Raw genomic sequence first — 13795 nt, forward strand, 5'->3', positions numbered from 1 at the left:
TTTTTTAATTAAAAGCTTCAAGTTATTAGGAGAATTTAAACAGCAAAAAAAAAAATGGATGAAACATTTTAGACTTTAAGCTTAAGGTCTTTAAAAGCAGGCTTGGCAGGAAGCCTTCTTTTCAGATTAGCAAAGCACTGCATTACCTGCTTTGGGCAAAAACATTATCATACTGTATATGAAACAAGTTGTGTTAAAAAAAATAATATTTCAGGTCCCCAAAAAAAAAAAGTAATGGCGTGTTGCTTCTCTTTTCCCCCTAAACGCGTGATCCCTGGCCATAGCACTGCTCCCCTGCCATTACCTTGATGAGATTTCTCCACTGCTAAATGTCACATCAATATTCGCGGCCAGCTAATTAATCTCATCTGGTGACATCTCACATCCTGTTGGAATACAGATAGCTCCATCGCTGGAAGTCTGCTCTTAACACATATTTGCCCATGACACTCAAATGGTGTAGTTCAAACGCTGTTCAACCTCATGCATCCTTTCCTTCTTAAAAATGTAAGGTTTCACCGAGAAAACTTGATTAGGGAAGGCAGTATGCACCACAGCTTGACTTCTATTCAACTGTGGGCAGAGGGTGGATGGAAAAGGAAACGATTTTTCACATGATATTTTACAAGAGAATTTGAGTCTCCTGTATTCTGAGCTGTGTGTAGGTGAGTGATAGACTCAGTGTTAAGATGGTGACATGAGGTGAGCGGGTGATTACTAAAGATGAACAAATCGCTCAGTGTTCCTCCTGTTGCTGTAAGGTTGGGCACTGGCAGAATAAAACACTTGTTGACTGGTGAGGACCTGCTGTTCTTACTAACGGCAACTGTCTCAGCATGGATGTCAGATCATAGCAATATTAGTCTAACAGCTTTGGACCCTTACAATCCCATTAGTGACTAAACGTATCCATTATCTGTTTTGTGTGTGATTTTAGATGAGAGGAAGGGAATCCATTAAATGCCATTTGGAGCTAGCCTAAATATCTTATCAGATAATAAAGTCACTATGTAGTCTAATGATAAGGGTTTGGTTTCCCTGCACATATCGGGCTGTGGAAGTGCTTTCCCAGAGGTATATTATACTAAGTGTTTTTTGCTCTTTAAGTCATGGCATTGATGAGTTTGAAACTAGTTAAGCCCTAGGGGATTTAGTTTATTCCTGCAGTAAAAGCTTGTTGCTAGGCAATATTAGTTAAAGCCAGGGACTGTACATGGAAAAGTGTACTTAGTGGATTTGCTGAGAATCAAAGACCATGTTGGTTTTTATCAAAGTTATTCTCTCTCTCTCTGTGGTACAGATATTATGCAAGAATTCTTCACAGCTGGGTGCTGCTTACCTGTCCTACATAGACCAGCAGTCTGGCGTTGAGAGGGCTCTCATCAGGACTCAGCCAGAACTCAGAGTTATCATCAGACGAAACCGAGAACTGGAAATCACCTGGAGGGAAAAAACATGATCAACGATCAAAAGAAGATATGGATGACTCTTAGGTGTGAAAAAAGCACCTAACATTTGATGCCCAGACTGCCTCTGGCAGTGGTCAGACATGACACATTTGGCCACAGTGATATCAAAATGTTACTGCAACTGAATTTCCAATCTGTATGTAACACCTATGTGAATGGAAATGAACATTTGTGCACAGATCCTTTTAAACCAGAAGGAGCACGCAAAGCAAACGAGCAGCCAGTAGAGTTAGGTAATTAAGGCCATCTTTAAGTATAAAAGTGGATAATAACTATAGCTGCATAAAACTACATTCCCTTCAAGCTGTTACCTGTGAGACTTTCTTAAGAGTGACTTTGCAGTTGTTTGTCATCCTTTTAAAGACTGAGATGACCAAATGTGTGGCAAACAGTACCGCATATACTACACTTGTATAATGTATATAGTACAAGTTGGTGTGTAGGAATTCTTTAATTCTGTAAATATTACCTGGTGCAATCTCAGTATAATTCACATATGAAATATACTTGTATCTGACACATATCAGAATGATAAAGCAGCCACTGTAATTTCGAGGACACGCTGGAATCTGGAAAAGCTCTGAGCATTTCTATGCGGCTAACTCAATCAATCTACAATAGCATGTAAAAGGTTGCGTGTGGCAGTGTGAGGTGAAGGGCACTTGTTAGAGTGCTTATCAGAATCCTGAATATAGTATGACCTTTGATCCATCGGCTGGAGAGAGCAATAGCACCAGAAAAAAACTACATAAGAGACTGAAATAAATGGTAATCTAATTAATAACTTTATTTTTGGCATTTGTGTAAGGGCACTTGGGTGTTAAGGCTTTTCAGTTCCCATAGCAACTGGGCTCAAGGGTATTCAGCCCTAATAAAAATGTGAATATCCACCATATTAGTGGCTCTCAAAAGCTTGGATTAAGAGGGCTGTGGTAATTGTCTACTCTTATAAAGCACACATGCTCCAAGGCCCTCAGCTTTAGTGGAGGGGCTCGCTAATAAAATGATTTAGTTACCATCTCTGTAAGGGTGAAGGAAGCCAAATATTCTCAGGCCATAGTTCTTCCACTTCGGAGCAACTGCCAGCTTCCTCAGTGTGGTTCTGGTCTGCAGTGAGAAACAGGATTACATTCAGATTATAGGTGCAGCAGTTGTTGCATTAACAAATAAACTTCGACAGACTTTTTATGTGAGTTGATCCTTCCACGTCTGCGCTGCCATACAAGAACAATGCTGTTTCCATGTCTTCTACATTAATCATGGGGATAATGATTGGATGCTTTTGATTGGGGTATAGCCTCAGTATTTTAGCACAATATCATAGTTAAGTGCATATCTAAGACCCTTTACAGGGTTTCTGTGTTAAAATGAGTCAGTTTAAAACAAATAAAAAGTCTGCCAGAGAATAGTCATGGAACTAGTGTTAGCTTAATTAGGTAGCTGGCAACAGTCGATCAAATCTGCTAGTGACAATGACATTTCAGCTAGAAATTAAAAGCCTGCTTCTATCTAACTTGGTTTGAAGATAATGACCCATTGTATTAAAGGTTACAATATGTGTCTAGTGGTAAATCTGCCACTGTTATCATTACAAACTGCATATGTGCCGTACGACAGGTGGAGCAACAGTAACTAAGTGGGTAGAGGCTTTGCGGACAGTCAATTTAATGCACCTTTAATGTTAATACATTTTTCCCACAATCTGTAATACTTACATGAGGGTAGAGAGGGAAGTGCAGGTTCTTTCTGAGTTGGGCTATAGAGGAGCCACACCAGTCCTCGAACACATGCAGGTTGGCCTGTGCTTTATACTGCCAACACACAATCACACACAGAGAGGAAACAGGTTAGTGCACGCAGCAATAAGAGCACCACATTTTCTATTAAATAGGCAGGTTAGGCTTCAGTACTTGAGATACTAGAGCTCCCATCCTGACAGCAAAATTGCCATTTGCACTGGTTTCAGTAGATTTTCTTTTGCGCTGAAATGTATATCATTTCTGATAGCTCTCCATCGCGCAGGAGAAATTAATCCTTGGTGAAACGTGAATGCAGTGTGAAGTTTCCAGTGTTCTCACTACTGTCCTGAATAAGAGAAGGTGACAGAGAGCTTGTCAGGAGTATTGGGCGGGGGGGATGAAGTGTAAACTGAGAATGTCTGGAGCAGTTTGTCAGCGCTCATCCCCTGCCCATAGTCTGACATTTGTCTGAATTACACAGGGAAATCACAGGACAACAAGGACAGATGGTGAAACCAGTCCCCCCCCCCCCTTGGCCTTTGGAATTAAAATAGCCCCACATCATCACATGCCCTTCACCATACCTAGAGATTAGCATGGTTTTATTTCAGTTAGCCTAATAGCTGGTTTGATTTGTATTGAGCGATGATTTTATGGAAAGTACCCCATGCCAATCTCTAGGTATGGTGAAGGGGATGTGATGATGTGGGGCTATTTTAATTCCAAAGGCCAAGGGAACTTTATCAGGATGCATAGTATCCTGGATCCATGAAATAACTGGCCTTTAAAAATAAAAATCTGCCTGCCTCTATGGAAATTTAACATAGGGGTGTACTTACTTATGCCCCCTGTATTTTAAGGAAGAACATTTATTTATGATACATTATTCATTCAAAGAAAATTGGTGTCCTTAAAGATTGGATTTTTCCTAATTTTTTTTAATTAAAGGCATTAAGATCAATTTCTAAAAGATGATTTATTTATTCCTCTTTTTAGTCAGCTTTAGCATGGGTGTCCTAATTTTTTCACGACTGTATATGATAACAGATGACTCTCTTATGACTCTTGTGTCACGCTGCTTTAAAAGTAGAGTATTATAGTGGAGTATATAGACGACTAAAAGTTTTCACATCCTTACACACACATAGGACACTCACCGCAAACAAATGTTGTGGTTCAAAAAGTGAGATGCACACCAGGTGGTGTAATTTCCTAACACAAGACTGTTATTGTTACACACCAATCATTAAAGGGAGGCATGAGGGTTAGAGATGTGACTACGTGTACAGATGCATGGTTACACAATTGCACACAGTACCCACATGTGCACACATGCACAACGCATCTTATGTGTCAAGCCTTAGGGGGGGTTGTCTCAGTGATTTAATGACCTGAAAACTCAAACTTTCCATACTGGATGATCAACCAACTGTACCAACACAAATCCCCATACTGTATGCACATATGGCTTGGTTTAATGCGTGAAAGCAGCCCCAGCAGGCTGCCACTGTAATGCCTCCACAGATATTTAGAACATCACACAGAACTTGAGAAGGAAGCTGACTCTCATCAAATGACTATGAGGCCATGCAGTGGGGTTCCCTGGTTGGATCAAAGTGAAAGCTGGCTGGATGAAGGTAGTCTTCTAGCTAGCTCTACCCAACAAGTGTCAAACCAATAAATCAGGAGAATGACCTTGTGACAAAAAAAAAAACACATCCTGTTGCGCTTTGATCAGAGGAGTTAGAGGGGAAAGCCTTTCAGGGTACACATTTCTACATGTCTGCATTTAAAGGAGAAAGACGTTGATGGAAGGTGTCGTGCTCCTTCAGTATCATACAGGCAGTCTAACAGATGGCCTGACTCAATGTGGTCCTTTATTATATCTCTTGGGTCTGTATGGTCAAGTAAGTGCCATGCACACTGACAGCAGCATGGCAATTACAGCTTATGCATAAACCATGATACATTTTTTTCGTTGAGCAACAAACAGTCAAACACGTCAGTCCAAAGCAATGGGACTCCTGATTTTAGTTCTTAGATTTTTATGTGCACATCATTTCTTTCTTTCCTCCTGCAGAAAGACTGATCCTACTGAAAAACAAGAGAAAGAGACAGGGATTTGAGGGGTCAATGGAATTTAATCAGAGAAAAACTGGGGGGGGGGGTCAGAAAGATGTCTGATGTTTAAAAAGGGAGTGGTAGACAAGGGGAGGCGTAGCGAGGTTAGAGAGATTTAGCAGACGGGAATAGTCCCTGTGTAAATATACCTTATGTAAAGCTTTTAATAGATTTCCTGTTGGCTTTAAAAGCAAACCTTTATTGGCCTGGCCTCCCCTTGTCAAATAGCAATAAGAGGCTAAAAGTCTCTAATTGTTCACACACGCATATCACTGGGTAGCCCTGGAGAGGCCACATGCTGTAAAGTCGGCTTTGTGCTGGAAGATGCTTGTGTATAATTGGTTCCATTTTCTGGGTGACAGCGCTGCAAGTGGTCTGTCTGTGCTCTGGCCTTAGCAGGATGTGGAATGGGGAAAGAGGAAAGTTATTTTTTCTTCATTCTTAAACTCACCATGTTATCCCTTTGCTTCCCTGACTGCTGAACTTTCCCTCGCTCCTGTTATGTCATTTGGATTTTTCCCTGTGAGTGCTGCCTCTTTCTCCTATAAAACCTAATGTTATCTCCTCTTGCCTCTGACCTCTATTTCTGCCTCTCCATCCGTCCATCTCTGTCCGCGTGCTGCCAAATGCTGTCCATTTCTCTACTCTCTGTCTTTAGTTTTCCTGAGCTCAGCTGTCGGATGTCCCTATGCTTTCTATATCGTTTTTTTTGTATCCCCCCTGATTCCTCCTTTTGGAGCGTGGGATAAAGTGACGCTCAAATTAGGTATGTTTATAGAGATGGTGACTTGTGTCCTTGTGTTTTTTGTGCTGTAGCAGCTTGTGGCTTCTCAACTGCTAGCTTTTTTTACAACCATGTCAGCTCAGTAATTGGCTGAAGAAGAAACAGAATGAATGCTGCTGACACCTCTCTTATTTTCCTCCTTCACTTTCATTTGTTGTCCTCTGTTCCTTAATCCAAAACCACTTTGGTGTTGTCCTGCCACCATGGACTAGTAGTGTACTTCTGGAAGGTTAACAACCTTGCAACCACTATAACAAATGCACCACCAGCCAAATAGACTACAGGCACAGCTGCAAGAGAAGAGCCCAAGCCCAGCTCAGCTGTCAAAGTGTAATTGAGCAAGACACCAAACCCTGCTCTGCCACCATCGGTGTGTGTTTGTGCACGTGTATTTAAATGAGGCACTGCAAAGCATTTTGTCACGCTCAGTAAGAGCAGTCTACAGTGATTGCCACTGGTGAATACACCTTAACATTATTCTTTTCATTAGACTACAAACCTTAAATGGATATCGTGTGCAGTGTACAATACTGTATATAATTTAAGAGTTGAACCTGTACACAGGCGTCATTAGCTGATGAGGTCTCAGGTCAAAACATTGTCATTTGTTTATAATAAATATAATTTCACATAACTTTTCAATTTGTCTGTTGTCCATCTCTCTTAAGTCAGAATCACATTGTCCTAACCTGTCATCTTTATCTTCATCCACCTTGTCCTTACTCTCATCACACTCCAGCGGTAGCAACTGTTCTACGTAGTCTTAAGCCGCCTACACATGATCCGCGGTAAAACCGCTCTGTGCTGGCTGTGCCGTTGTTTTTGTTGGGGGGTTTTTATTAGGAGAGCAGTGGAGACAACTCTGAGGACGCGCTACCCTTGGCACTGCGCTCAAAGTTCAAATTTCAACTTTGATCTCTTTGTGGCTGACCTTTCAAGGCGCAACCATGAAAGGAGGTAGCCAGAAAGAATGATGACATATACCTGCACTGTACTTTGCCTCTGCCTGCACTATGCTCTGCACCCTACCTCATGGTTTTACCTCTGATCATGTGTAGGCGGCTTTAAGCTACCACAGTATAAAAGCAACAGAGCACCTAGAGCTCAGGCTGCAATCAAATAGGAGGGGAGTAAAAGAAGATGAAGGAAGCAATTTATGCCATCTGTTAAATATGAGGAGTGAGGCAAGAAAAGAAAGACAGAATCAGGGAAATGACAGGTGCACAGGAAAGAGGCTGAGCAAGAAAACTACTGATTGATAAAGACGTTTCAAATAAAAGAGTGAGTACAGTATCACTGTTCAGCTTAAAAGGCTGCTCTGCACGGTAATGTTACTGGCTTGTCCATTTTCCTCAAACCACACATTTCCTTCACATAACCACATCTCTGCGAGCTTGTCTGAGCATATCTTTGTCTCTGCTGCTCTCTAATATCTAGTCTCTCTGACCCATCTGGTCGCACTATCAACTGGAGCACAAATCAGACTCTTTTCTCTCTCTTCTCTCCCCCCTCCGGGAGGCTGTCTCCCTTTCCTAAAATCTGGTGCAGCCTTCTGCGTTCCTGCTGGCAGCAGGGCACTGACAAATGGCCGCTCGGCACACTCACTGACGAGCAATCGCACCAACTGACACTGTAAATCCCTTTTGGATAAGAAAAGTGAGACATGATGTTCCTGGCAAAGGTACACTGTGGTATATACACACAATACTACTCAGCCCGCTCCCCCAGGGCATGTAGGAGAGAGCATTGAAGCTCACTGTTGGTACATCATAACACATACTGTACTGCGGTTTTACTGAGCTGCTATGCTGAAATGTAAGGGTTGAACAAATGAGAGATTTTATATATATATATATATATATATATATATATATATATATATATATATATATATATATATATATATATATATAGATAGAGGGAGCATGATTCTATGAAATCTTTTCAACTGAATTTATGCAGGACCCATTAGTAATTTAGGAACAGGGAGAGAAGAGAACGTGGGATAAGTAGGTACGTACAGGGAAGAAAAGGGGTTTTTCAAAAAGGTACAGAGGTTTGAAAAGAAGGGATTATATGGAGAGAGATAACGAGAACTCATTTCACACAGAGAAGAGCAGCATAAAATAGAAGACAAGGTTCATATGATCTAGATTCCAGCCTCATCAACTACTGTAATGAGGGTTTGTATAATCTGCCATCTGTCCTACAATTACATGTATTCTGTAATTCCAGGGATAAAACATGAGAGGGGGATGGATGTGGCTGCAGTGGAAACGTCCAACTGAGGAAAGCGAGACCGAGAACGGAGCATGAGCAGAATTTTTCTCATACTGTAATGAGAGGCCGGTAAAAGAAAATCACATGTATGCCTTCTGTTTGTCTATTTAGCATTTTTGGATAGACGGATAGAAGAAAGAAAAGCGAGAAGAGACAAATATCATGCTTCTTCTCCTGTGTTCCCACCACCCCCCCAGTCTAGTCACTCTCCCCTGTTACTGTTGTATGACGAGACATGAGAAAGACCTATTTCCTCCTCCAGTCTTGTCACTGCTTGTGTTTCTGTGTGAGAAGCCAGGTGTGAGGACTGCTTGCTACCTGAATCATGTGTCGGTGTTGTGTTCCACACTTCACTCTTGAGTGCTAAGTAATATGCTGTCCAAATCTGCAATACCAGCCTTGATTTTCACACTACATGAGCCAGAAAGCCACACTTGGGCTAGTCCGTTAACCAGGAGACGGTCATTCTATGTGCAATGCCACTGTATTTGCACCTTTGGAATATCTGATTAACATCACTGCACATATTCATACTACATCTAGGAGGATGTGCTCTCTGTGGCTTTAATGTGGGACAGTACACAAGTCACTAATCCCTCTTACTATTCCTTTCTTTCTGCTCCTGACTAGATCAAATTATTCATAATGCTCAAATTCTCTCTGGATCCATGTCGGCTTTTCTGCAAATGACTGTTTATCCCTTTATGACTGGCTACTGCTTGACTCTTAAAAAGGGCGCCATCTCTCTCTCTGATCTCTATCCAGTGTCAGCGTCCTCAACATGCCGGTGTCCTTGACGGACAGAGGATGTCCACGCTAATCCACAGTCACCTCTGGATGAGTTCACCAGCTCAGAACCCTCATTAAGTCACCAGTAGTGGCTGAAAACAACCCGCTAGAACACAGGATAGACTCACAGCACTTCATTAAAAAAAACAAAAAAAAACCCATTACATTTCCTCTCTGTTTCTATCCCTCTCTCTCTAAGGGTGCACAAATTAGAAGAAATAAAGCAAGCAGTCCTTTCATTTTGCTTGTGCACAACAGAGTTGTTGCGCGTGTGGCTCGTATGAATGCTGCCGGATGCCCGTGTGACCTCTGCCAGTCTGTGACAGCTGGCATATGGCACCACTCTACCTCCACCAGCCTGAGTCCACGCCTCTGACAGTGGCAGCTCAGTGGCCCCTCAGACCTCTGCCATTTTGGCCATGCACCAGGAAAACAAGTTAGTGCTGGTAATTAGGACAGATCGCCTAGGAAAGCAAAGCAAGAGCTGCTGCGCTCCATGATTTCTGACGAACTTGGCTGAGGCTTGACGTAGCAGAAGTCTGAGATAAGAGAGGAAGAGATTTTTGAGGACACGACTTTATAGAAATGTATGAAATATTTGACAGATTCATGCTGGATTTGCAGAATATTCACAGAAACTAAATGGCATGTTGCTTTAGGAGTAGGCTGGAAATAAGTCAAAGAAAAAGCATGTTGACTTCTACAAGTGACCTTTGATGCTAGTCACGCTTAATGTAAAATGTAGTTGGTGTGGATGTTGCAAAATTGATTTCCCTCTGAGGCTGCTTCGCTTTTTAAATCCAAACCATAAATAAGAAATTCAGTTTGGTCAATGAAATCATGTACATGTTTTATAAGTGCAAAAGCATCCTGTGGTTTTAACAGTTTTCACATACAAAATGATAAAACAGAAAGCTCAGAAAAAAAGAAAAAAAAACAGGATTTTAATAATAAACAAACAGTCTCTCTGTGCTCAGACCATGAAATCCATTTACATTTGTGCAATTAGTCTACATGGTCCGGATTCAGATAGCTTGTTTGGCTGCAGTCCGAGCTTGGCTGTTTCATATCAATGTGACTTCTCATTTTCTAAGTAGCACAACTTTAAATTATGCTAAAAGCATAGTCAACAACTAGATGCAGGGCCCTCAATATTCAGGCAACAGCTGTTTCTAGGCCAGATGATTAAAAAAACAGATATCATCCACATGTGACAATTTACAAATGTACAAAGTGTTATAAACAAAGTAAAAAAAAAAAAAAAATGTGGATTTATGAATGTATTTTAGCGGTATATTTTAACTTCATGGCTGATTTTGATATTGTATGTATTGCGTTGCTGAGACGAGGCACAAAGGCAAATGCAGGCCTGGACTTGCTTACAGGAGAGTCTACTGAAATAAAACAGAATAACTAGAGTAACCGCCTCGCGGTTGTATGCCCCTGCCCACCGGTCAAGTTGCAGTCCAAAATATATGCTAATAAATAATCCATGTCTGTCCAGACTCATATGTAGTGAATACTTCAAAGGAATTTACTAAAAGGTATTGTCACGATCTGTCAAGTGTGTGGCGAGGCTTGGACCCAAATGCAGTTTAGAAGTAATTTATTAAAACAAAAACAGTCTTACACAAAATGTCCTCCGGAAGGTAGCCAGGCAGGAAACAAACGAAACACAGAAGCCGACATACAGAAACAGCACGCAACAAAATACAATGAGCCGACAAGAGACAAAGACAGAACAGGAACTAAATACACCAGGTAATGAGGACTAACACTGGACAGGCGACACAACAGGTGAAACAAATCAGGGTCGGGCAGAACAATCAAAAAGGCGGGAAACAAACAAAGACAGAAAGAAAGCTAGACAAGACAAGGGAGACAAGACAGACTACAAAATAAAAACAGGAAACAGAACATAACAGAAAAACAAGACTACCACAATAAGACAGAACAATACCAAAACCCTGACAGGTATTAAGTGTATCTTTTGGAGGAATAGAAGTTTTTACTATATTGACACGTATGATTCCAGTAAATAATAAATAAATAGTGAGAACCATGTTGTCTTCACTTGAGAGACTATTTTTACAGAGAAGAACAAAGGACTGATAGCTAAATCGTTTCATTTTAGGGTGACCTCTTACCACCAGTGCAGGGACAGCAGATGTAAAACAGCCTCCAGGCTAATTCTGGCACATTTTACTTTTATGTATTATTAGTGTGCATTGTCCCTGATAAATAAACCTGAAATAAATAAATAAATAATAGAGCCTCCTCACATGGTGCATCGACAGTCACGGAAGCTCAATATCAGCAAAGGCAATGAGCTTGTGGTGGGCGACCAGAGGAACAGGATAGAAATCAAAGTTGTTTCCATGACAGTAGACAATGCTTCAAATTCTAAAACGTGGCTGCTTCACACACACATCTTCTACCCAGCAGCACAGAATATTGATACAGTTACCACCCAGTTTCAAGGTGGGCCCCCAAGAGTAATGTCACCAATTAAGTATCCTACCAAATGTAAAATATGGTAACAATCTCCCCTCCTGTTCCTGAGTTATGTCGTTGAATAACGGCCAGAAAAGCGTTTTTGCAGAACATTGTGATGTCACAGTGAAGTTGACCTTTGGGATATAAAATGTCATCACTTCGTACTTTTTTCCTATTAGACATTTGTGTGAAATGTTGCCATAATTAGCTAGGAATTCTTGATTTTTTTGTGAGGTAACAGTGACCTGGTCCTTTGACTTCCAAAATCTAATCAGTTCATCCTTGAGTCCAAGTGGATTTTTGTGCCAAATTTGAAGAAATGTCCTGAGATATCACGTTTACAAGAATGGGACAGACAACCCGAAAACATAATGCTTCCAGCCATGGCTGTGGCTGACGGGGAGGCATAGAAACACAGATAAAACACACAATACAGTACTGTAACATTATCAGGCACATACTGTGTTCAGCACCCTGTAATGCTGCCTTGTGCAGAAGATTACATGCTTAATGCTTTGTGGAGTACAAGGCATTGAATGATAGAGAATCCTGTAAAAAAAAAAGTACAGTATCACTGCAGTCAATGAGATCTACTTAAATATAACTTGTGCATCAGTCATTTCCTATTATCCATCTCATTCTGTGTGTATGAACTGTTAGGTTCTCTACAGTTTGCCCTGTGCTGTTCAGCAGAGATAGTTAAACTCTACTTCAGGTAGAGAACGACTAATAAATCATATTTTGCAGATTAGCCTTACAGACACACACACACACACATACACAATCCTTTAATTAAACCCTGCTGAACAGGTTACATATATAGAGGCACTTTTCTTATCACAAATTGGCTGCTTAATTGCCCTGTCTGCTGCTCCCTTTGTTACAGCGGGTGTGTAAGCTATATCAGTAAGTGAGCTGAAAAATTAGGATAAATCAAATCAACTTGTGATCTTTAGGACATAGGTGCCTTTAAATATAACCCGCTAATGGTTTTGGATGAAATATTATCATCCTCACACAATAAGTCATCTTTATAACCGCAAGGTACATTTTGTTCTTCCGATAATAGCACCAGAGAATGAATGTATCTCTATTTGACCTCAAATATCAACTGCCCTTAAAAGGACAAGTGAAAGAAAAAGGGAGTAAGACATCTGCTGCTAAATTACGTTTCACAAAAAGCACCTAATTACCAAGCCAGTGATAAAGCGCCATTAGTGAAACCATTTTCAGGTTTAGCTGATAAGTCACACAAATTGCAAAGCAACTGATAGGCCTCAACATAATAATCCTTATCCGTCTGAAAGATGGAAGAAAGGGGTTAAAAAGCTGATGATTAAGGGCTAAGGGCAGTCCTCAGAAAAAAGAAACAAATAAGAAAAGAAAGGAAAGCAAATAATTTGGGTTACCTCTGCTTTCCATGGCAATTTCTTGTGACCTTGGCTGAGGAACTTCCTGATGCGGGTATGGTCTCTGCCATTAGTGCCTCCTGTGATTTGCTCATCATCCTTGAAAAAATACAGCAGAAAAAAAGACACTTATTCCTCCAACCGTCATCCAAAAAAGAGACATTAATGAAAGGAGAAGACAAGTGAATGGTGTTTTTTTAAATCTCAGGGGCAAAAAACTACAGTCAACCATGCATTAAGGCATCCATCCATCCATCATTAGGAACACAAGTCTTCTCCATAAGCCAGATAAATGATATGAGACAAAATAGCATTCATGGAAGCATTAAGCAGCACCTACTGTACATTACACACCACTAATAATAACAATGCACACACACACATTGTGAAATAGCAGGCCAAGGAAACACAGGGTTATTTCCTCAGAAGGCTACTATTTAGACACTACATTACATTTAGCTAAGTCCAAAGCAACTTACAATTGCTATATACATCAGAGGATATCACTGACTGGATATCTGGAGCAACCAGGGGTTAAGTGTCTTGCTTTATTTTTTTATTGCTTCTATTGGTTGATGTAGCGCAGTGGGATTCAAACCCAGGTCTCCCACACCAAAGGTATGTGTCATATCCACTGCGCCATCACCACCCTGTGACCCCTGGGGAATCTCCTCTTAACCATTCACTCCTAATCCAGCGTTTGACTCG

General features: G+C 40.9%; 1 protein-coding gene across 1 annotated transcript in view; it reads right to left on the reverse strand.

Moving 5' to 3' along the window:
* b4galnt4a (beta-1,4-N-acetyl-galactosaminyl transferase 4a) overlaps window positions 1–13795 on the reverse strand; it is a 141999-nt gene that overhangs the window by 47347 nt on the left and 80857 nt on the right. The window contains exons 3-6 of the mRNA XM_078256127.1: window positions 13088–13186; window positions 3185–3280; window positions 2486–2576; window positions 1340–1440 (exon numbers count right to left, since the gene is read on the reverse strand). Of these exons, the coding sequence (XP_078112253.1) occupies window positions 1340–1440; window positions 2486–2576; window positions 3185–3280; window positions 13088–13186 (387 nt within the window). The remainder of the gene's footprint in view (window positions 1–1339; window positions 1441–2485; window positions 2577–3184; window positions 3281–13087; window positions 13187–13795) is intronic.

This window comes from Sander vitreus, chromosome 8 (genome assembly GCF_031162955.1).
Source record: "Sander vitreus isolate 19-12246 chromosome 8, sanVit1, whole genome shotgun sequence".
Taxonomy (NCBI): domain Eukaryota; kingdom Metazoa; phylum Chordata; class Actinopteri; order Perciformes; family Percidae; genus Sander; species Sander vitreus.